Raw genomic sequence first — 21,739 nt, 5'->3', positions numbered from 1 at the left:
GACCCCACAACCAGTTCAGGGAAGGTGTTTTGAAGGGAGGGCCCTTCCTCCTCAACATCCTAGGTCACAGAATCTGGGAGTCTGTCTGTCTCGTGGGCTCATGACCTTCTCCCTTTACTCAGCAAATCTTACTTCATCTTCGACCACAGACGAATTTTTGCACAGGCCCTTGCAGCAGTGACAAAGCAGCCCCGTCCCAGCCCTTCAGATGTCCACGCAGCAGTGGGGGCGCTCGCCCCTAGGAAGCCAACAAGGTGCTGTGGCTCTCGGCTGCCTCCCACATCCTTACACCTGCACTGTCCACTTCAGCTGCCACCAGCTACCTGTGGCTATTTAACTGGATTTGAATTACAATTAAATCAAAATGAAAAATCAGTTCCTCCGTCACACTAGCCCCGTATTTCAGTGCTAAGCAGTCTCCTGGGGCTACAGTACTGGACAGCACAGCTGCAGAACCTTCCATCATCACAGGACGTCTACTGGACAGCTCTGTCTCAGACAGTAAATATTTTCTTTTCTTTTTTTCTTTGCAGATCAGTGAGATTGTTGGCTACGAAGTAAGCCCCACTGAAACAACGTGCCTCTCGAATATGCTGGATTTTGGATTTGGCAAATACATTGAAAAGTAAGGTTCATCCTTTTCCTCTGGAAGGTTTTTGGTCCAAGTGTGAGTGTGTTCCTGCTGTGATATGATTGGCCCCTACTGGTCTGTTTTCTTCTTCTGGTTTAGGGTAATTTAAGATTATTTAATAGCCCACTTCCTCCCTGCCCCTCTTTGGTTGACTTACTACTGGGGAGGCTTTCATTTCCAGCTGCAGAGCTCATGTTGGGTTGGGACTAGTAACTGAGTCAAGGGACTTTTATTGCAGAGGGAAATATAAAAGTTCTTTGAACCTGAATCTCAAACCCAGCTGTCAGTGACTTAGGGCAAAACCACTCAGCCTTCCTGAGCCTCAGTTTCATTGTCTTTACACAAGCAAGCAAACAAACAGCAAACAACAAACTAGAAGTAGCCCCTGAGCTCTAAAATCCCATGGAATATGGTCTAATGAAAGATATTTTCACTTTTTCCCTGTCTCCAAATACCGCTAGAATTCACGTATGAGAATTTGTACTTTTTCCAATTCCTAATTTTAGAACCAAAGAGTTTTAGAACCCTATTTTCTGGTTCATACTTCCTTCAGGACAGTGGACTAGGGAGATCTTGTGTTGCCAGGCTGGAGACCTTGTTAAACAGATGGGTTTGGGTCTAACAGGACATCTGTGGTTCGTAGAGTAAAGGACCTCTAGCTGCTAGCAGTTGGGAACTAACTAGCAAGGAACATTCTCGACTCTACCACACCCTGAAGAATCCCATTCTGGGATGGGCCCTGCTGCCTGGGTTTCAACAAATCCTTTAGGTCGGGCATGGTGGTGCATGCCTGTAATCCTAGCACTCAGGAGGCTGAGGCAGGTGGATCCCTGAGAGTTCAAGGCCAGCCTGGAATTCAAAATGAGTTCAAGTCCAACCTGCACTGCATAGTGAGACCCTGTCTCAAAAAGACCAAATAAATGAATAAATACCAAGTCCTCTAGTCAGTTTGATCCAAGGCAAGAGCCACTAGCCACATGTCACTATTGAGCCCTTGCAATAGAGCCAGTCTGAATTTGATGTGCTAGAAGTTGCAAAAACAGGTTGGATTTCAAAAGACTTATTAACAAAAGCAGGAGAAATAGATTATCATTTTTCATGCTGAAATGATAATATTTTACATATGGTGTTAAAATACATTATTGAAAGTAATTTTATCTGCTTCTCTTTACTTTTTTAAAGAAATGTGCTGTTAGACACTGAAGTTAGGAATATGGCTCATGTTACATTTCTGGTGAACAGAGGTGCTCCAGTCAGTAGTGGTGCCCAGTGCAGTCTGAGAACCCCTCCTCCACACTGGGGCAGGCCAGGTCTAACCCAGGGTGCTTCCCCGAGTCTCTGCACTTGAGTGCTATGATGTCCCTTCCAGTGCCCCCAGTGCCTCTGTCCCTCACTGAGGAACAGACCTAGACACACGTACATGTTTACAAGCGTAGGTGACCGTCTGCCCTCAGTGACTCTGTGGATTCAACCAACTGTGAGTTGAAAATATTTAAGAAAAAAAAGAGCATATCTATATTGAACATGTATAGACTTTTTCCTTGTCACTATTCCCTAAGCAATGTAACAACTATTTACATAGTATTTGCATCTTATTAGGTAGTATAAGTAATCTAGAGATGATTTAAGTATACAAAATGATTGTGTAGGTTATAATGCTTATCAGTTGTTAGCATAGTTAAATAATACAAAACACAACATGCCTTATGACTGTCAGGTATGAGTTAAAATGCAAATGATTGTGCAAGAGCAGCATTAATTGGTTTGGGAATTCACAAAGCATATAAAGAGACTTGAACATCCTCGAGGATCTACGCAGGGTCCTGGAACCAACTCTTCACTGATACCCAAGACATAACAGTGTTTTGGTGAAAGGTCTCATTGTCCCTCAAATAAGATGTTTCCAAGAGACAACAACTATTCAACATTTATTCTGCACCGGGGATTTAATATACATTAACAGATTTATCCACCAAAACAACCTCATGTTCTAGCCAATATTCTTCTCTACAGATCAGGAGATACACAGAGGTAAAAAAGGTTAAGTAATTAGCCATCAGTCATAACTATAACTGAAAGAAACAAGAATTTAATGTAGGCAAGCAGACACTAGAGCCTTAACCATTACTCTTTTCCCCTCAACAGTACATTTGTCTAAGGAGAGAGAAACTGCACAAATAAATATACAGCTACTCTCTGTGCAGGTTTGTTCAAGTACTGCAAATCTGGAAGTGTTGGTGCATTGGCCACATTGTTAGCCTTTGTGTGTCTTGGTTTCCTTGTCTGAAAAACAGGAAGAACAATAGTAGCTGGGTGATTAGAATTAATGTGAGAATTATGAGATAAAGCATTGTCTTTGTGGGTTCCTGTTGCTATAACAAAATACCTTAGATGAGGTAATTTATAAACAGCAGGAAAGTATTGCTCACAGTTCAAGATCTAAGCACTGGCAGAGTCTGTCTGGTGAGAGCCCATAGATGGCTGTCCCTTCTTGCTACATCCTTCTATGGTGGAAGAGGCAAGAGACTCCCTGGAGCTTCTCTTGTAAGGAGTGCTAATCCGATTCATGAGAGTGGAGCCCTCATGATTTAATCACTTCCCAAAGGCCTCACCTCCTAAGACTACCCCACTGGGTGTGAGGGTGTTAGGGTATTAAGATGACCCCACTGGGTATCAGGTTCCAGTATATTAGTGGAGCCTCTTCCACTTCCATTCCAATATATGAATGTTTCCCCTTCCAAGGATGTGGTTTTCTGATTTTGGCCACACCTGGTTTTGGGACCCAGCTCTCCATATGGAAACAAGAAGGAAGGAATCTGTTTTCCCTTCTCTTTCTTTCCATATTCCTTTCTGTAGAGCAAGGACCATAGATGGTTTTACTCAGAGTGTCATAGGGGACAAGAACTTTCAGACCATAGTAGAGGGCATGTAGTCTAAGCTGATACCATGTCTAGGTACTCAGCCACTACCTATAATGAGACGTGATTTTCCCTGCATCCCACTCACACTTTAATTAATGCAGCATTATCACAGCTCCTAATTAATGAACTTCTCTAGAATGTTTGGGCGAGGCCAACTCTGGACACACTTCATGGATTTCCAAATTGATTAAGCTGACACCTCTGTAATCATTTGCATTTTAAGTCATGTTTTGGGTGGTCCATAAGGCACACTGCAAGCATTTTGTCTTATTTAATTACACTAGCAACTCTATGATACAGGCAGGGCAGGACTGCGTAAGACTTCAGGGCCTTGGCCATGGCCACACATCCAGTCAGCACGGAGGCTAGGCTTCTTGATTCCTTGTCTCATCATGGTTCTGAGCTGGCATCTACTGTTGTTAATCAGTGCCTGCATTCACATTCATTTTGGTCCTCACCCAAAGGCCGCTTCCGAAATCTTGCTCAGTTGTTGTTTAGAATTATGTATACTTGATCTATCACTCCTGTCTGAGACAGGACTCCTGTCTGAGCTAAGGTTCTTAGCTCTATTTAGTCAGCACATTTTGACTGACCACATGTGGACAGTTATGTTCTTCCTTACAACAAGAAAGGGAAGGAAGAGACACTAGCTCAGAAGTCAGAGGAACGGATGTTGAGCCCCGATTCCTGTACTCCCCACTGTGTAGCTTTGGACACATCACTTACTTTCTCTGAATTTCAGTTCCTGACTTCTGAGTAAAGATCAATTGGCCCCTTCTGCAGTCTAGGATGTGGTGAAAGACAAGGCTCAAGGCTGAGAGAATAATTCCTGCTTCCCCTTCCAAGAACGTGGTTTGGGGGATTTTGGCCACACTTGATTTTAGGACCCACGTCTCCGTGTGGAAACAAGAAACAAGGAACAAGGAATCTGTTTCCCCCTCTTTCCTTTCATATTCCTTTCTGTAGAGCAGGGGCCGTAGATGGCTCTACCCAGACAGTTGTGAAAGTAGCAGGTGTTTTTGACAAGGAGAGGGATGAGGTGTGGAGCAAAATCCATCACATAAATTAACAGTTGTACAAAATATTCATAAGAAATACAAATGTAGGCAGGTTAAGATTTTTAAAAGATGGATAAAAGAAGTCTTTTCTCAGTGACCTTAAAATAGTGGTTCTCAGTAGGGGCAGTTTTCCACTCTCAGTGTGCATTTGGCAACATCCAGATCCATGTTTGGTTGTCACAGTTGGCAATGAGCTGGGATGGGTTAGGTTGCCTGCTACTAGTGTCTAGTGGGAAAAGGTCATGGATGCTGCGAAACACCTTGAAATGCACAGGACAACCTTCCAAGGCAAAGAGTTATCCAGTGCAGGGGCAGAGTATACAATGTGTGAATCCTTACTCATTTGCGGTAAGGTCCTAGCCAACACACCTATAACAAAAGACAGGTAAATGAGAAGAAACATGGCACATTTATTTAACCAAAGTTACTTGGCATGGGAACGATGAAGGCCAAAATTTCCAGCAAGAAGCTAATTTTATGCTTAGGTTTCATGAAGACAGCCATGTTCAAATGTGATTGGACAAAAGGATCTGAGCTGAGAGAGAGAGAGAGAGAGAGAGATGAAGAAAAGGAGGAAGGGGAGGGGAGGAGAGGACAGGGGGGAGGGGACGGGAGGGGAGGGGATGGGAGGGGATGGGAAGGGACAGGAGGGGAGAGAAACCCAGGGTCTTGGCCTCTCTGTGTGACACTCCTTCCTTCAGGGTATGGGGTGGGACCCCTCTGTAACGAGGGTCTTAGAACCTACTCTCGGATAAAGTAGGTCAGCGAATTTGTTGTGTCCATTGCCTACAAAGAAAAGCAGCAGAATTTTAGAGTAATATTTCTACATTTTATGGCTGACTTTGGAGGAAAGGCTGAGTACCTCAAAGCAACCTTGAGGAAGAAGAATTCTTATTTCCGTGAGTCACTATGGGGGAAGAAGGGGAGTGGGCGACAGGAGGGCAGGAGGACAGAGAGACTTTGCTTCTGAGGCTGTTTCTGAGACTGTCCGTGCTCCTTTAATTTAATATTCTGAGCCTGCTAAAACAGGCTTTGGGGTATCATTTTTTGAGCTTCAGTATTGGCTGTGCTACTTTTTTAAGGCTGCAATCATAAAGTATCACAGCTTAACAATAGAAGTTTAAAGAATAAAAACTTTATCATAATTTAGAGATTTGAAGTCTAAGGCCAAATTGTCGGAGGGCTGGTCTCTTCTGAGGCCTCTTTCCTTGGCTTGCAAGTACCAGTCATGCTGGATTAAGGTCATACGTCAAGATCTCATTTTAACTTAATTACTTCATTAAAGACCCTTTCTTCAAATACATACACATTCTGAGCTACTAGGGATTAGGACTTTGACACAGAAATTTGGGGGGAATACTATTGAACTCATAATTCTGCCCCAAAAGCCAACAAGTGAGAAACTGTCACTCATTTGAAGTAGTTGGCAAATCTTAAACATTTTGGTAAAAAAAAAGCTTTTTGGAGTTCCCTTCAGACTGAACTGAAATTCCTCCTCGTGAGTTTCTCTACCTCCTCTGTTGATGTTGATTTTGCCGTGTTCTCTCTCCAGACTGGAGCCCATTGGTGCTGCTGCTAGTAAGGAATATTCCCTGGAGAAAAACTTGGAGAAAATGAAGTCAGACTGGTCCAACATGACGTTCAGCTTTGTGAAATACAGGGACACTGTGAGTCTCATCCAAGTGCAAGTGTGTTAGAACAGCCCCAGTGTTCTGTGGTGGGTTATGGAGGTGCTACCTTCAGACTGTAGCAGAACTCAGGAAAAAATGATCCCTTACAGATGGATTGGTCCCTCCCACCTCCTCCCTTGGACTGGTTAAACTTCCTCTCAGATGCCATGGGAAAGACACATCTCAAATCCAAAAGGCCTTTTGATTCACAGAAAAAAGCTTCATATGTGCAAAGGGACTGAGCAAGCCTCCTGAATGAACATCTCCCAGGGCCGCATAGGCTTCTATAACTTTCTAGTGTTCCCCAGGGTTCTTTTTTTTTTTTTTTTTTTTTCCCTCGGGTACCAGGAACCAAACTCACGACCTTGTGCTTGCCAGGCAGGCGCTTTGCCGCTGAGCTAAATCCCCAGCCCCTCCCCAGGGTTCTCAAAAGCAGTTGAGGGGTGAACAATGGCAACGGTTTCTCAAACATTCATATGTGCAGGACTCGTCAAGAGATCACTGAACAGCAAGTTGTGACTTGTCAGGTCTGGGGAGGGGCCTGTAGTTCTGTAGCTCTATCAACCCCAGAGACAGGGAGCAAGTTTGACTAGCAGGGATGTAGACTTCCTTCTTTTCACCAGCACCTGCAGATAACATATAGGTTTGTACAGTGCACATGGAAGTGTGTAAACCCCCAGCATTTGCTTGGCTACCTCTGAATTTTGGCTTGTTTTTAGGATGGAGCATGGGGTAGGGATGAGGGCCATTGCTCTGTAAATGATGGAGGCAACAGGCTGATGCTCCCGTCCTATACACCACTGACTCTTAGAGCAGCCTGAAAGAAGAACCCCATTGGTTCTTCCTGCTCCTCCACAATCACAGTGCCTGGGCATCTGTACTTTAAGGCCACCTGGGTTTTTAATGTTTAGTGTGAATTAAGAACCAAAACACTAAAAATTGCCATACCTTCCTCTCTCTTGGACTACATATCGTCCTTCTATGACTTCATTCCCCCTTTTGTTTCAGCAGTTGTGATCTTTGATTTCACACTTGGATAAGAACTATGTTAAGATGTTATATGTATCTGTATCAATTCCCCATGATGAATGTATTCATTACACACTGCAAACATATACTGAAAAAAAAGAACGATGCATGAGCCCAGGATGGCAGTGCATCTCTATAATCCCAGCTATGTACCAGGCTGAAGTGGGGGGATCACAAGTTTAAGGCCACCTGAGCAACTTAGTGAGAACTTATCTCAAAATAAAAAATTAAAAGGGCTGGGGATATATAGCTCAGAGGTAGAGTGCTCCTGGATTCTATCTCCAGTACAGACAAAAGAAAAGAGTACACAGATGAGTCCTTGAGATGGAGGAGAACCAGACCCGTATGAGCTCATTACCAGGCCTTTACCAGCAAAGCCAGGTCACATGTGTCCTGAAAGCCTGGTTTACACAGATCTGATTGGATTAGGTGCTGCTCTAGAAACTGTTAGGCTGAGTTAAAGAGTTCAGCTAAGGAACCTCAGAACAGCTCCATTATTGCTAACCCATCTTAAGAGTTTTCAACCGAAGTATCTATAGAGAAGGATCAACAGCAAAATAAGAATGAAGATACCACTTGTCTTGGTTACTTTTCTCTCGTTGCTGAGACAAAATACTCAATGCCCAAAATGAAGGAGGGGAAGGTTTATTTAGCTTACAGTTTGTGGAGGTTTCAGTCCTTACTTGGCTGGCTCCAAGGCAGAGTGGCACATGGCAGAGGGCAACAATTTGTGGTGGTGGAAGATAGCAAAATCAACAAGAGCAAAAGGGAGGAGTGGCAGCAAACAGCCTCTTTCTCTCCCTTATATATGCAAACTATCCACCCCAGGACGGTGTAACACTCACATCCATGAATCAAAAACTCTAAAAGCCCACCCCATGACTCCATGTGGCTTTGGGGGGACACCTGGATACAAACCATAACACCACTCTATAACAACCGGACACACACCTCCCAGTGAAGAGGAACTGGTAAAAGGTAGATGAGAGTATATTTCTTAGGCCTAATGTAGCCACATCGATGTAGGCTTGAAAGAAATAAAAACAGAGCAAGCAAGGTCAGACTTGACATAGGGTTGTTTGTCACAGTGGCTCAGAAAGCTAAGTGCCATCTCAGGAGCTGACCTGGAAGGCACAGTAACCACACATGTTTCTAAAATATGACCCACCAAATATATAGGATAGAGGTTCCAAAACTGTCTTGGTTTAGGGTGGCTTTTGTGTCTGTTTTTATCATGATACCTATATGCTGAAACAAACAAAACATTAACAAAACAAACACCAATGTAATAGTTTTGTTTATGAAATAATGAGACCTAAGCAACTTATAAGTATTTGTGTCCTATCTAAGTAATCACAATAATTACCATGAGCTGGCTGCAGCACATGAGTCTGGGACTAAACCAGTCAAATTAGCAGCAGATCCTGCCTGAGGGGGAGGAGACCAGCAGCCAGTGGGCCAAGGAGCAGGAGCATGGGGAGCGGGCAGAGCCCCTCTCCCACAGACAGGTTCTAGTTGCATCACTGGGATTACACTATGTTTCTGTGAGGGTGGTGGCCAATCAGTGTCTTTAAGAACATTTTCAAGGAAGAAAATAGGAATCTCATCCCTGCAGATATGAATGCCTCTCACTGGGGTGGAGTTCTGAGTTGTAAGTCACTCAGAAAAATGTGTGTGTATGTGGTGACTCATGATACTGATGGGGCAGGGGATCTTTATTTGCAGGATACAAACATCCTATGTGCAATTGATGACATTCAACTGTTACTTGATGATCATGTGATAAAGACTCAGACCATGTGTGGCTCCCCGTTCATCAAGCCGATAGAGACAGAATGCAGGGTAAGAGGAAATGGGATTGCATGTTGTTCTGTGATATACCATTAGCTCTGGGTTTCTCAGAGGAGGGGGTAGGTTTTCAAATTAAGTTAACAAAGACGCTTACTCTCTCAAAAATGGAAAAAGAGTACAAGACAAACACAAAAATGATCCAAGTAAGCATATTATCTGCCTACGGACAAGATTTGAATACACCATATAAAAATACATTTGGAAAGTATCTTATGGGCCTATGGTAACATAAAGTATGAACCACTTGAAGGTAGAGGTTTAGCCTCCTTCGCTCATTGTCTGTAGGATTAACAGAGACCAAGGGTACAGAATTTAGATCAGACTGCCCTGGTTCAAGTTCTTGTTCTAGCCTTTATAGTTGTGTGACTTTGGGCAAGTTACTTGAACTATTGTATCTTAGTTTTTGATAAAGTGAGATTTATTAATAACATGTGTCCCTTAAAGCTGCTGAATTAAATTTGTTTCACATTCATAAACCCCTCAGACTCTCACTCCTCATGGACTAAGCATTATAACTACTCTTACTATTTCTATCTTCCCAGAATGAGAGCTCCATAGGGAAAAACTCTTGCTTATTGCACTGTATCAACATTGTCCGGTACAGTGACCAGCGCAGAAAAGACAGTCAATAAGTACTTAAGTACTTACTAAATAATTGAATTAATGAATGAATGAATCCATCCATTTGTTCAGTCACTGGGTCTGTGGTACAGGGGAGCAGCTCAATAATTCATATATTCAACGCTAAATTCACAGAAATGGGAAGAAAAGCTCGTTCGTGTGCAGGAAAATTTGGATGCCTGGTTGAAGTGCCAAGCCACTTGGCTGTACCTGGAACCCATCTTCAGCTCAGAGGACATTATAGCCCAGATGCCCGAAGAGGGCAGGAAATTTGGCACTGTTGACAGTTACTGGAAATCTCTCATGTCTCAAGTGGTAAGTTCTACCCTCCAGCACATCTCACCGCAGGATAATGGGATCCTGTACAGATGTTTCCTCAGTGTGCATGGTGGGCACGTCCCTTGGAACTATTAAGTAAGCTGGATATTTCCAAATTTGATATTTTTCTAATTTATTACAATTCATACATGAAAATATATAATATAAAAAGCAGAACATTTTGGAAATCTCTCCTCCCTAGAGGTAACTATTAGCAATTTGCATTATTTAGCTATCCATTCTAATGAGCTAGAAAACTTTATTTTGTACAGGATAATACAATAAAATTTTTATAGCTTGAGAATCCTATTAGAATTTAAATAATTGTTCACATTGTTACTCAGTTATTTAACAGCTGTTTACTTGATACCTGCAATGACTCAGGCATTATTCTGGGAGTCAGAGAATATTTGTAGCTGAGAAGAATATCTCTGCCTTCATGGGACTTGCTGTCTTATGAGAACATAAGCTTAAATAAATAAGAACTGTATCATATATAGAAATAGAATTTATATTTGGGGTGTCAAGGGGGCCTCCAAAAGTAGGTGACATTAGAACAAAGCTTTGAAAGATGAGAATTTCATTGGGCATACAAGGCAATTGGGGCATCTCTTAAGAGATCCTATTGTGTTCCTTTTTAAAGTCAAATGTACTCAAACTGGGACATATTTACAAAGAATTTGTCTTAAGAGAATGCATCTGCCCTGGTTGTTTGCAGGAGTGAGATAAGTGAGAATTTATATGGCCCAGCTAGTGCACCAATTTTATTAGTTTCTTTGGTTACACGTACTCGGGGTACGCAAACAAAATGATAAAATGAGTATCCCACAGAATGAAAGGACAGAAAACACAGCCAGACCTCCCAAAATGAGGAATCTAGAACTCACAACCTCTCAGGAATTCACAAGTATTCTTTCCATACTTCTGACCAATGCTCCTCTTCCCATGCCTGCTTCAGTCGCTCTGCAGGTTGGCTTGCTCTCCCACTTAGTCAAAGCAGAGCAAGCATCTCTGCAGATGACCCCCACACAGCTCCAAACTCCTTAGCTGAAGGAGCCATCCCAGACCAGAAAGTCATGATCTGGATTGTAATCCTGCAGGAGTTAAAGTATAATTGATTCAGCTGGTTTCAGGTACCCAACCCCTACTCAGTCTATGACTGAAGGAATGACTTGTTACATGAGCATTCGCCTCCGTGGGTTTGGGGATGAGGTGGGTTAGGAACTAGGAAATACTTAGTTTGGCGAGGTCTGGCCACACATTCACACCATAGCCAGTCTCGGAATTTGGGGACCTTATATTGATTTTAACCTTATTTTGGTGGAATCCAGGTGAAAGATCCTAGGGTTCTAGTGGCAGGAGACCAGCCACGGATGACGGAGAAGCTTCAAGAAGCCAACCTTCTGTTGGAGGACATCCAAAAGGGGCTGAATGATTATTTGGAGAAGAAGAGACTATTTTTCCCCAGGTATCCAGTATTGTTTCTTACTGGAAGTCACTCTTTTGGGTCATGAGTAGGGAGAACTACATTTTCCACACTGACAGTGGGCTTTGAGTAGTTTGTTCCCTTCTTTGTTCTCTGTTCCCCTGAGAGGCAGCCTCTAGGAATGAGGCCTGTCTTCATGGTTATTATCTAGTGAGGGTGCTGGGGTCCATACTTTGGCCAGTCAGCATGGTTGTTTCCTTCACTTAAAGGGATGTAGTAGTCATAGCTAAGAGCCTGGCCTTTGGAGTTAAACAGATCTCTTCTGGAGCCCCACGCTTCCCACTTACTATTCTTGAGACCTTCAGCAAATCTGTTTGCCCCTCAGATTTCCCACATTAAAACTGGGGTATAGAAATAATGACATCTTCATATTTTTACTATGCAGATCAGTGAATTAATGCATGTAAATCATTTAATACGTAGATGTGTTTGAGAAATGCCAGCTAAATTTTTTACCATCAAAATTTATAGTTTCTGGTAGGTAAGTTTATACATATTTGACACTCTTTTTCCACAAAAACTAATATTCTGAATAGAAGTCAAAGTAGTTTTTAAGGGTTAGTTCCAGAAGGAAAGGCCCTCACTCCTGAAAGCTTGCACATGTCTAGTTCACCATGGGTGGTCACTCCATGTCTTTCGGCTTTGATCAGAATATAGGTTTGATCCTAATTTGCCTTTTAGTGTTCTTTTATATGGAGATAATTTTTATTCCCTGCTCCCCACTGAAGACAAGCAAACAAAAAATGGGAAGCTTTTTGTAATTCAGAAATGACTTTGGTATTTGCTTAGTACAGTGTTATCCAGTAGCACTTTCTTCAATAATAGGAATGTTCTACTAGTGCTTTCCAATACAGTTAGCTACATGTTGCTATTGAGCACTTTAAATGCAGTGAGTGTGCTTAAGAAAGTGAATTTTTCGTTTACTTAATATTAATTTTTAAATGTAAACAGCTACTTGCAGCTAATGCCTTCCACACTGAACAACACAAATGTAGCACAAACAGTGGAAGAAACCCTGATGTGGAAGCACAAAATTCACAAGAGATTAAACTCAGGAAATTCCTGAGGTTTGGGGTTTTAGTTCTATACCCACTGCTGTCTTTCTTAATAAAATACAAATAGCCAATTCTAAGATAGCATTTACTTTGCACCAGGACACTGCTCAAAATGCTTTATATTATTAACTTAATTTTTACAATAATCCTATGAGGTTGGAAGTATTGTTATTATTATCCCTATTGTATAAATAAGAAACAATGGCTTGCCCCAAAACACAAAATTGGTAAATGACCTAACTGGAATTCAAATCCAAGAAGTCTGAATGTGATACTCAGTCACTTAACCCTCTGAGCCACATTTCTTCCCTAAATTAATCTCTCTCTCTCTTCCCCCTCAAGACTTCTTTATGTATTTTTATGAAATAAAATTACTCTCAGCAAACATTTTGAAAATGTTGTTAGTCACATAATTTAATTTTGTATTAAAAACACAGAATGCTAAATAATGATGTCATTCATCTATAACATTAAGCCTTATTCATGTTCACACATGTTAGGTACAAAGGTTAAGTAAATCCGTAAACATCACCCATTCATATTTCACTTAGGATTGAGAGAAACTGACATCCCTATTAGATATTGGTTAGCCAGGCAGCAAATAATTATTGAACACTTGCTACTCAACATTTCAAATAGTGTATTCATTTCTTTTGCTAAGTAACACATACTCCAAAACTTAGAAACTTAATCATTTATTTAGCTCAGAATTATGTGGGTGGGCAGATTGGTCTGGGCTAAGCTGGGTGGTTCTTCTGGCCTCACCTAAACTCACTCATGTGACTGCAGTCAACAGGGAGTTGGTAGCCTTAGTCATTTGCCTGGTGGTTGGCTTTCTGTTTCCTGGGGCTACAGAGATGTTGTACTACATGTGTTTCATCCTCCAAAAGTCTAGTGAGGTTTATTCACAAAGTGTGGTCACAGGTAGAGCAGCAAGAGTGGAAGCGTCAAGACTTCTTGATGTCTAAGCTTGGATCTTGCACAAATTCAAGTTCACTAGATTCTGTTGGACAAAGTAAGACACAAAACCAGCTCAGACTCAAGAGATGTGAAAAAACACTTTAAAATGAACTCAGTCTGTGTTCCTCACTGAATAGTGTGGCTCATTTTGTCACTATATTCAGTAAAGACCATAATCACATGGTCCTTCCTTATGGAACTTTCAGCCTGATGGTCATAGTAGGAATTTGAATCTTGTACATTTTTGAAGGTCTATTGTTTCTTTCAGGGCTTGAGCAAAAGATGAAGTTATCTTATTTTCTCTAGTTTAAAACATAGTAGAAGGCCTCTGCCTGTAAATGGATTCATCAACACGTGTATTTTTTTGTTTCACATCTGTAACATTTTCTGGCATACCTAGAAAGAAGCAAAGACAGGAAAGTCTCTCCTCTTCTCTCCCCTCCCCTCCCCCCTTCTCTCCTCTCCTCTCCTCTCTCCCCCACTCCCCTGCCTTCCCCTTCCCTCCCCCCTTCCCCTTCCCTTCCTTCTCCTTCCCCTCCTTTTCTCCAGGAGTTCTGAACACTGCACATTACAATCACATGGAATTTTTTAAAAATACAAATTTATCCTGAACCTTTCCCAGATCAATTATATTAGATTCTGTAGGCATTAGAAGCTTAGCATGGAAATTTTTAGAAGCTCTCCAGGTAATTCTAAAGTACAAGCAAAGTTGAGAACACCAGATCTGTCCAGGCTCCTTTCAACTAGCACTCTACTCTCCATTCATGCCACACTCACATGTACCAACTTTTATCCTTTCTCTTGCTATTAGAATCAAAACCATCTTCATCTTCTATGCCCCAGATGGAAAGCAATGAAGAAGAGTGGGCCTTAGAGAGACCCTAGGACATAGCTGGTATTCACCTGGGTGTGATCTACTTGTCAGGGAGTATCACCTTGCTGGAAATAAAAGTTCTCAGAGGTCTTAGTTGCCATCTTCCTTTGCTTTGACATAGGTTCTTCTTCCTGTCAAATGATGAGCTGCTGGAGATTTTGTCCGAGACAAAGGATCCCCTCCGAGTGCAGCCTCACTTGAAGAAGTGCTTTGAAGGAATTGCCAAGCTAGAGTTTACAGACAATCTGGAAATCATGGGCATGATCAGCTCAGAAAAAGAAACTGTTCCATTCATACAGAAGATCTACCCAGCTAATGCCAGAGTAACTCCTCTTATTTACTTTTGGTTCTTTTCTCAAAGACAGAGAGGGCTTGCTGGTTAAATTTGGCTTGTTTTTTATTTTTGAGACAGGGCCTTCTCATGTAGTCCAAGCAATCCTCCGGCCTCAGCCTTCCAAGTCCTGGTATTACAGGTTTGTGCCACCATGCACAGCCCACTGGTTATGCTTTTGTACTGTTCTGGACATGGAACACTTGGGTTCCATCACTTAATGACTAGGTGATAGGAAAAAGTTACTCAGTCTTTCCAAGTCTCAGTTTATTCCTCTCTAAGACGAGGATTATACTGTAAACCATATGACATACTAAACTGGTAGAAAGATTTCAGACAAACTTGATGTGGAGGCAGTAGTAAGAATCAAATGAGAAAAAAAATTGTTCAAAAGGCACAAAAGAGGTGAATGGTCAAGCTGGAATTCAAATCCAGGAGGTCTTCATATGATAACACCTGACGTGATGTAGATCTCTGTGTGTAGAACCCAGTTAGTGACCAATCAGATGGACAGCCTGCCACGGCACTTGTTAAAGGCCAACAAAACCTCATAAAATCAATGAGAGATCTGATGCCACATAACTCAGGTCTTCAAGAATATGTCACCCCGCTTTTTTTTTAACCTCTCCCTCCCCTTTTTTTAACTTGGCAGTGAACCCAATGGCCTCCACATGGAGCTACATCCCCAGGACTTTTCTTTTTAAATTTTTTTTTAAATTTTGAGACAGGGCCTTGCTAAATTGCCAGATTGCCCAGACTGGGTTCGAAATCATGATCCTCCTGCCTCAGCCTTCCCGAGTGGTCAGATTACAAGTCTGCTGACACAGGAAAAGAAAAACTCCCAACCTGAATGAGTTTGTGCTCTCTAAAATTGAAGAATGAATTTTAAGCACAGCAGAGGTTAAGAGCAGAGTATATTTATTGAGGGAAAGAAAGCTTCTGTCCAAGAGAGGGACAGAAGGGCGGCCCAAATGGGTTACCCAAGACTCTGTCTTTTCTAGGGACTTTTATAGAGCAAAACCACGAGGTGAGGTGGATCCAAGGTAGGGGAAAATGGACAAAACTATGGTCAGCCAATAAGAATTGTTCAGGTAAAATTGATTAAATTGGGATCAAATGGGGAAGCAAGTCACGTAGCAAGTGGGCATGAACACAGAACAGGGGCTTTTCCCGTAAGGGGTTTCCTGTAAGTTAAGGTGATCACTACCTATTTAGAATATCAATCCCTGATGTTTACACCTAGGGAGGTGTGTGGGTGTGCTTGTTTAGTCTGGTCCACAGCAGACGGGTATCTTATCCTGTCTTTCATGTTGGCTCCTTCCAGGGCCTGGCCCTGCCTGACTGCCTATAATATTTCTATCGAACTCAGCTGCCTGTAACACTACCACCACACTCAGTTCATAGGTTCTTTTATAATGAGTACAATGTAAGTTAGTTCCATTCTTGTTGAACAGGGCTGCATCCTCAAGAGATAAACAACCACTCTTAGCCTCCCTCTGCTGACTGTTTTGGCCACCCACACGTACAAACTGCAGCAACCAGGAGTTTGTCACCAAACCAAATGTCAACTAACCATGTCGCAAGTGCCTGAAGTCAATAGCCACAGTAATCTGAAACCCTACAACTGAACAATTTGCTGCCCATTCAAATTACCTGTGGAGCTTTAGACAAAATCCATGTACCTGGGTTGGTCCCATACCAATTATATCAGAAAGTCTGGAGTGAGAAGGTTGTTTTCTAAAAGGTCTCCAGATAACCCCAATACACAGCAAAGTTAGAGAGCCACTGGCATAATGCCTAATTCAGAAACAATCATTGAAAGGGAGCAACTTATTTAATTTCATCTGCTTCCTGAGAGGTTGTTTGCTTCAGAAAATGACATGAAAAATGCATGTCAAAAATCTCTCATTGCTCCTGTAGGACATGTAGATAGACTTCCTACAGCAGTGTAGATAAATGCAAAGCGAATCGTTTAGGAACACAGTACTCCTGTGAAGAGGTGTCAGACCTTTGGCCTCTTTCCCGCCTTGACCGGAGGCACAGCTGCCTTCCTCCCCCAGACCCTGCTAAGCTGTGGTTGACTGTTGCTGCCTCCCTCTGCTTTGCCCCACAGGGCATGGTGGAAAAGTGGCTGCAGCAGGTGGAGCAGATGATGCTTGCCAGTATGCGGGAAGTTATTGGCCGTGGGATTGAAGCGTATGTCAAGGTAAATGAGAACTGGAGTATGCATGTCAGGGTATTGTTGTCCTAAAAGAAACTGCGGGGAAGGGTAAATGGATCAGTTCTGTGGGCCCCTGTGGGCCCCTCTGTCCTTTACCTGTAAATCCTGGGGCGGTGATCATGTTTCAGGGGAAATGTTTGCCCTTAGAAGCAGGTAGCAAAGGAGAAGAGGGTTAGAGAGAACTTTCTGCTTGCTGCACGGAACTAACAGCACTGACTTGTGTTTGCCCTGGATGGCATAACTCGTTAAGCTCCCAGAGCTTTGAGGAAAGCACACGTTGACATAAAGCCTAAAAGAACCTGTCACAACCCTTCAGTGAACCACTGACAAGGTTCACGTTGGCAGACTCTGAATTGTGTCCCCTCCGCTTCACTTGCCTCTTGTTACCTTTCCTTCCTTCCTTGGACTCATTCCATCACGCGAAACATATTCAGTTAACACCTTCGCGGTGAAGTGTGGACAGATGGACACTGCTGTCACTCACAGTAGTCTCTTCATTATAAATGAGAGGCTAGTTCTTTTCCCTGTGATGTGTTCTACATAAAAAATTAAAGAGAAACAGCCACTAGTATGAAGTTACTTAATGCAAGCAAATCAATAGCAAGAGTCAGCAAACTTCCTCTCCAAACGTCCAGGTGGTGAACACCTTCATCTCTGGGGGCCGCAGTCCCACTGAAACTATTTTACTTTGCCTGGGCCAGTGAACCAACGTGGCCTAGTAACTGCAACATAGACAATAAGTAAATGATGAGCATGGCTGGCTACGTTCCAATAAAACTTTATTTACAAAGACAGGCGTGCTTGCCCATTCCTGATACGGAGTTTAAGGAAAAAAAATTGGGGAAGGAGGACATGTCTAAGAAAACCGTGGCATAGCATTACAATACTATAGAACCCCTAAAAAGAACAGTTATGGATCTTTTCTGGACACTATCTTGACCATAACCTTATAAAAAAAAAAAAAAATCACTGATGGAAGCATGAGAAAATGCAGTTGATGAGATGATTAATGATGTTTTTCTTTTTCGTGAACTTCAGGGAGGAAGGCATAAACCACTGATCACAAGATGTCAATGCTCATAGCATCTGAGGGAGGGAGAGAATTTTGTTCTCATTGAGAGGGTGAGGTGGTGGGGCGTGTGTTTAGAAAGTCGGTTCAAACTACACATGGTAAACAGATCCTTCAGCAAACTCCACTACCCCTTTCTAGGTCCCTCGGAACATCTGGGTCTTGCAGTGGCCTGGCCAGGTGGTCATCTGTGTCTCCTCCATCTTTTGGACTAAGGAGGTGTCCGTAGCCCTGGTGGAAAACACCCTGCAGGTAAGTGAGCCTGCTGGGAGGCTCACAGAGGAGAGGCTGGCATTGACTAGGATGTGATGGCACATAATTTGAGAGGGCGTGTTCTGTTTTCTAAACAAAATCAGTGTGAGCCATGGAACACAGAAGCCAGAGTCCTCATGGGGATAGTGAGATGAAGATTTTAGAACCGAAGATGTCCTGGGGGTCTGCAGTGCGAGCCTGCTTCAGTATTTCCCAGACAGAAATTCTGGGCTATATCATTCTGGGTTTTATCAGCCTCTGCTTCCAGGGGTCAACCTGGCAGAGCTCCCACCAGTGGAGATTCCCATCTTCTTCTTAGGCCGGGAGACCATTGTTTTCTTCTCTTCCTCTGCTCCTGACCCCTTCTCACCACATCCAGCCCTTTCTTCAGCTTTCTCTTGGGACAAGGGGTGCTCAACTCTCTGGTCATCCTCAGCCCAAACACACATCACTCCAGGCAATTGATGCCAGTGCTCAAGAGCACGAAAGTTGGATGGATATGAGTTCAAATCCTAACACATTTCCTTGCTAACTGTGTAATCATAGGCAACGTATTTAACCTGAGTCTTAGTATCCTTGTGTATAAAATGCAAGAAGAAAAAAATGAAAGAAATTGTCACATCACATCATACTATGGTGGGAGGATTAAACAAGATGCCAATGAAAGTATTCAGTATCTGAATGCTAGGCCTTAAATGCTATAGAGGCTCACCATTATATCTCCAGGGTATAATGCAGTGCCAAGCACATAGTAGGCACTTAATAAATATTTATTGAATAAATCAGTGGCAACTGATTTATTCCATTTGAAAACTCCATTTGCTGCCATGCTGTAATTTCTTATGATTGTCTCATCAGCCCTGTTATTCCTTTCTAGAATATCGGCTGGGGACCAGATTATATTTTACTACTTTCGCTTTGTACATTAAAATTAGAACATCAGTTCTTGACCAAGTTTCAAATTTGTGCAGATTCTATGTTGATAATTCCTAGTAGATATATTGCACTTCACTTTTGAAAACTGCTAAGACATATGTCAGTCCAAACTTCTAAAACTTCTGACTTTTGTGACTGTATCTCCTACTTTTCCTACCTGCAGACAGGGAGAATGTTTCCCATCACACATACAAACCCTGGAGTGCATTCATACTGAATGATGTGCATTGAGATGTTAGCACAGAATAATATATCCATCCATTCATTATTATTTAACAAACATTTATTTAGCATCTTTGTGTTGGCGTTACTACTAGGCAAAGGAAATTAGAGGCCTATGAGCCAGATATTGTTCCTTTTCACATGGATTTATAGTCTAGTGGAGGGAATAAAACAGATCTTACATAGAATTGTGATAGAGAAAGAAGAGAGATTCAGGGAGTATGGAGGGGTGGAGGGACATGATAGTGGGACTGGGATTAGGGAAGACTCCCCAGAAAAGTAATGTCTAAGAAGAGACCTAAAATATGAGTAGGGCTTAGCCAACAAGAGAATGAAAGGAAGAGTGTTTCAGAGAGAGGAAATGGAATGTACAGGACTCCGAAAATGAAAACCGTGGTGGGCTGAGGTATAGCCCAGTGTTGGTCCAGCATGCGCAAGGCCCTGGGTTCCATTCCCAGCACCATGAAGAAAAGGGAAGGGGAGGGCCGGGGAAGGAGGGGAAGGAGGAGGGGAGGCGAGGGAAAGGAAGGGAAGGGGGAAGGGGTGGGGACCCGGGAGGGGAGGGAAAGGGAAGACAGCATGATACAGTCAGCCACTGAGGGCACTTTGACCTAGAAAGGCCTTCGAAGTCTGGCCTCCTTCAATGAACATAATGCATGTAGGATTCACCTTGAGGCTGTGACTGGGGGTGAGGGAAAGGATGGTTTGCGGATGACATTCAGGAGCCTAGTTTGGGCCGCCAGATGCTTAATGATGTTGGCTGGGGAATGGCGTGGCTAAGAGGGCTGTGGGGGGCAACGCCATCACCAAGAGCTAATGGGAGGGCATGGGAGATCTTTCATTTTTACCATGCTCTAGGCACTTCATCATTAATAACAACCACTGCTGATTACTGATGTTTCGCTCATAGCAGACATTGTGCGAAATGCTTCACATGCATTACCTCACCTCATCTTCAGCGCAGCTTACAGAAGTAGCTGTGATTATCTAGACCTGACAGAACACGAGACTGAGACTCAGACTTAAAACCATTTGCCCAGAACCACATAGCTAGAAAGCATGAAGTTGGAATTTGAATCTAATGTGGTGTATTTCTTTTCCTTTCAAATTTTTTTTTATTTTTTTACTTCTTCATTTTGAAATTGTTACAGACTTCCAAATAGTTTTGCAAAAATAATACTAAGAATTCCCTTACACTCTTCATCCAGACTCCCCAAATGCTAACATCTTACATAGCCACAGTGAAATGATCTGAATGGGGAAATCCACATTCATAAAATATTATATAATCTGTCAACTCTTTAAACTTAGCCACTTGCCCCCACTAAATATCTATTTTTTCTCCTGCCCACAATCCAATTTAGAATCACATGTTGCATTTTGTTTTTACACTTCTTTGTCTCTTAATCCTAAAACAATTTCAGGATTTGGGGTGGTTTTTTTGTTCATTGTATAATCCAAGTGCAGTAAAATTCAGGCATTTTAGCACATAGTTCTCAGTTTTGACAAATGTATGCATTTATGTAACCATCATCATGACCGAGTTTCACACCCCACAAAGGTTTTTCTCATGCCCTCGGTAGTCAGCCGGTACCCCAGGCCAAGCCTGTGGCAGTTGCCTATCACTTTCCTGCCTCTATAGTTTTGCCTTTTCCATAATTTTATAAAAGTAAAATCACACAGTGTTGCCTTCGAAGTCTGGCCTCCTTCAGTGAACGTAATGCATGCAGGATTCGCCTCGAGGCTGTGACTGGGGGTGAGGGAAAGGAGGGTTTGCAGATAACATTCAGGAGCCTAGTTTGGGCTGCTAGATGCTTAATGATGTCAGCTGCTGAAGTAACGATTGCCATAGGAGAACGCAGTTTAACCATTGTCCCCTGTTCCCTTACCAGGATTTTTTGAAAAAGAGCAATCAGCAGATCGCACAGATTGTTGAGCTGGTGCGTGGGAAGCTGAGCAGCGGAGCTCGACTTACTCTCGGGGCCCTCACAGTCATTGACGTCCACGGTGAGCAAGGGGCCCTCCCGGGAGCGACTGACTGTCCGGGAGCGGCAGCCAGGCTTGCCTCGCAGTCCTGAATGGAATGATTCAGGGCTTCCTTCTCCATGAGGGAGGGTTTCTCCAACCTAGAGTAACCTGAGTGGGTAAGGAAAGAAGCCAAGGCTGATGGGCTCTGGGTATCCTGATCTTCTGTTTCACGCTGCCATTCCCAACCCTGCTTCCAGGAACCTTGT

The 21,739-nt window shown here is 42.8% G+C and overlaps 1 protein-coding gene across 1 annotated transcript in view; it reads left to right on the top strand.

The window, feature by feature from the left end:
• Dnah3 (dynein, axonemal, heavy chain 3) overlaps positions 1 to 21,739 on the top strand; it is a 152,531-nt gene that overhangs the window by 47,639 nt on the left and 83,153 nt on the right. Inside the window, exons 22-30 of the mRNA XM_013504828.1 lie at positions 534 to 625; positions 6,163 to 6,277; positions 9,035 to 9,151; positions 9,917 to 10,096; positions 11,431 to 11,567; positions 14,596 to 14,797; positions 16,919 to 17,011; positions 18,237 to 18,347; positions 21,398 to 21,512. Of these exons, the coding sequence (XP_013360282.1) occupies positions 534 to 625; positions 6,163 to 6,277; positions 9,035 to 9,151; positions 9,917 to 10,096; positions 11,431 to 11,567; positions 14,596 to 14,797; positions 16,919 to 17,011; positions 18,237 to 18,347; positions 21,398 to 21,512 (1,162 nt within the window). The remainder of the gene's footprint in view (positions 1 to 533; positions 626 to 6,162; positions 6,278 to 9,034; positions 9,152 to 9,916; positions 10,097 to 11,430; positions 11,568 to 14,595; positions 14,798 to 16,918; positions 17,012 to 18,236; positions 18,348 to 21,397; positions 21,513 to 21,739) is intronic.

This window comes from Chinchilla lanigera, unplaced genomic scaffold (genome assembly GCF_000276665.1).
Source record: "Chinchilla lanigera isolate Chin_1 unplaced genomic scaffold, ChiLan1.0 scaffold00092, whole genome shotgun sequence".
NCBI lineage: Eukaryota > Metazoa > Chordata > Mammalia > Rodentia > Chinchillidae > Chinchilla > Chinchilla lanigera.
This window is presented reverse-complemented; position numbering and strand designations above follow the sequence as displayed.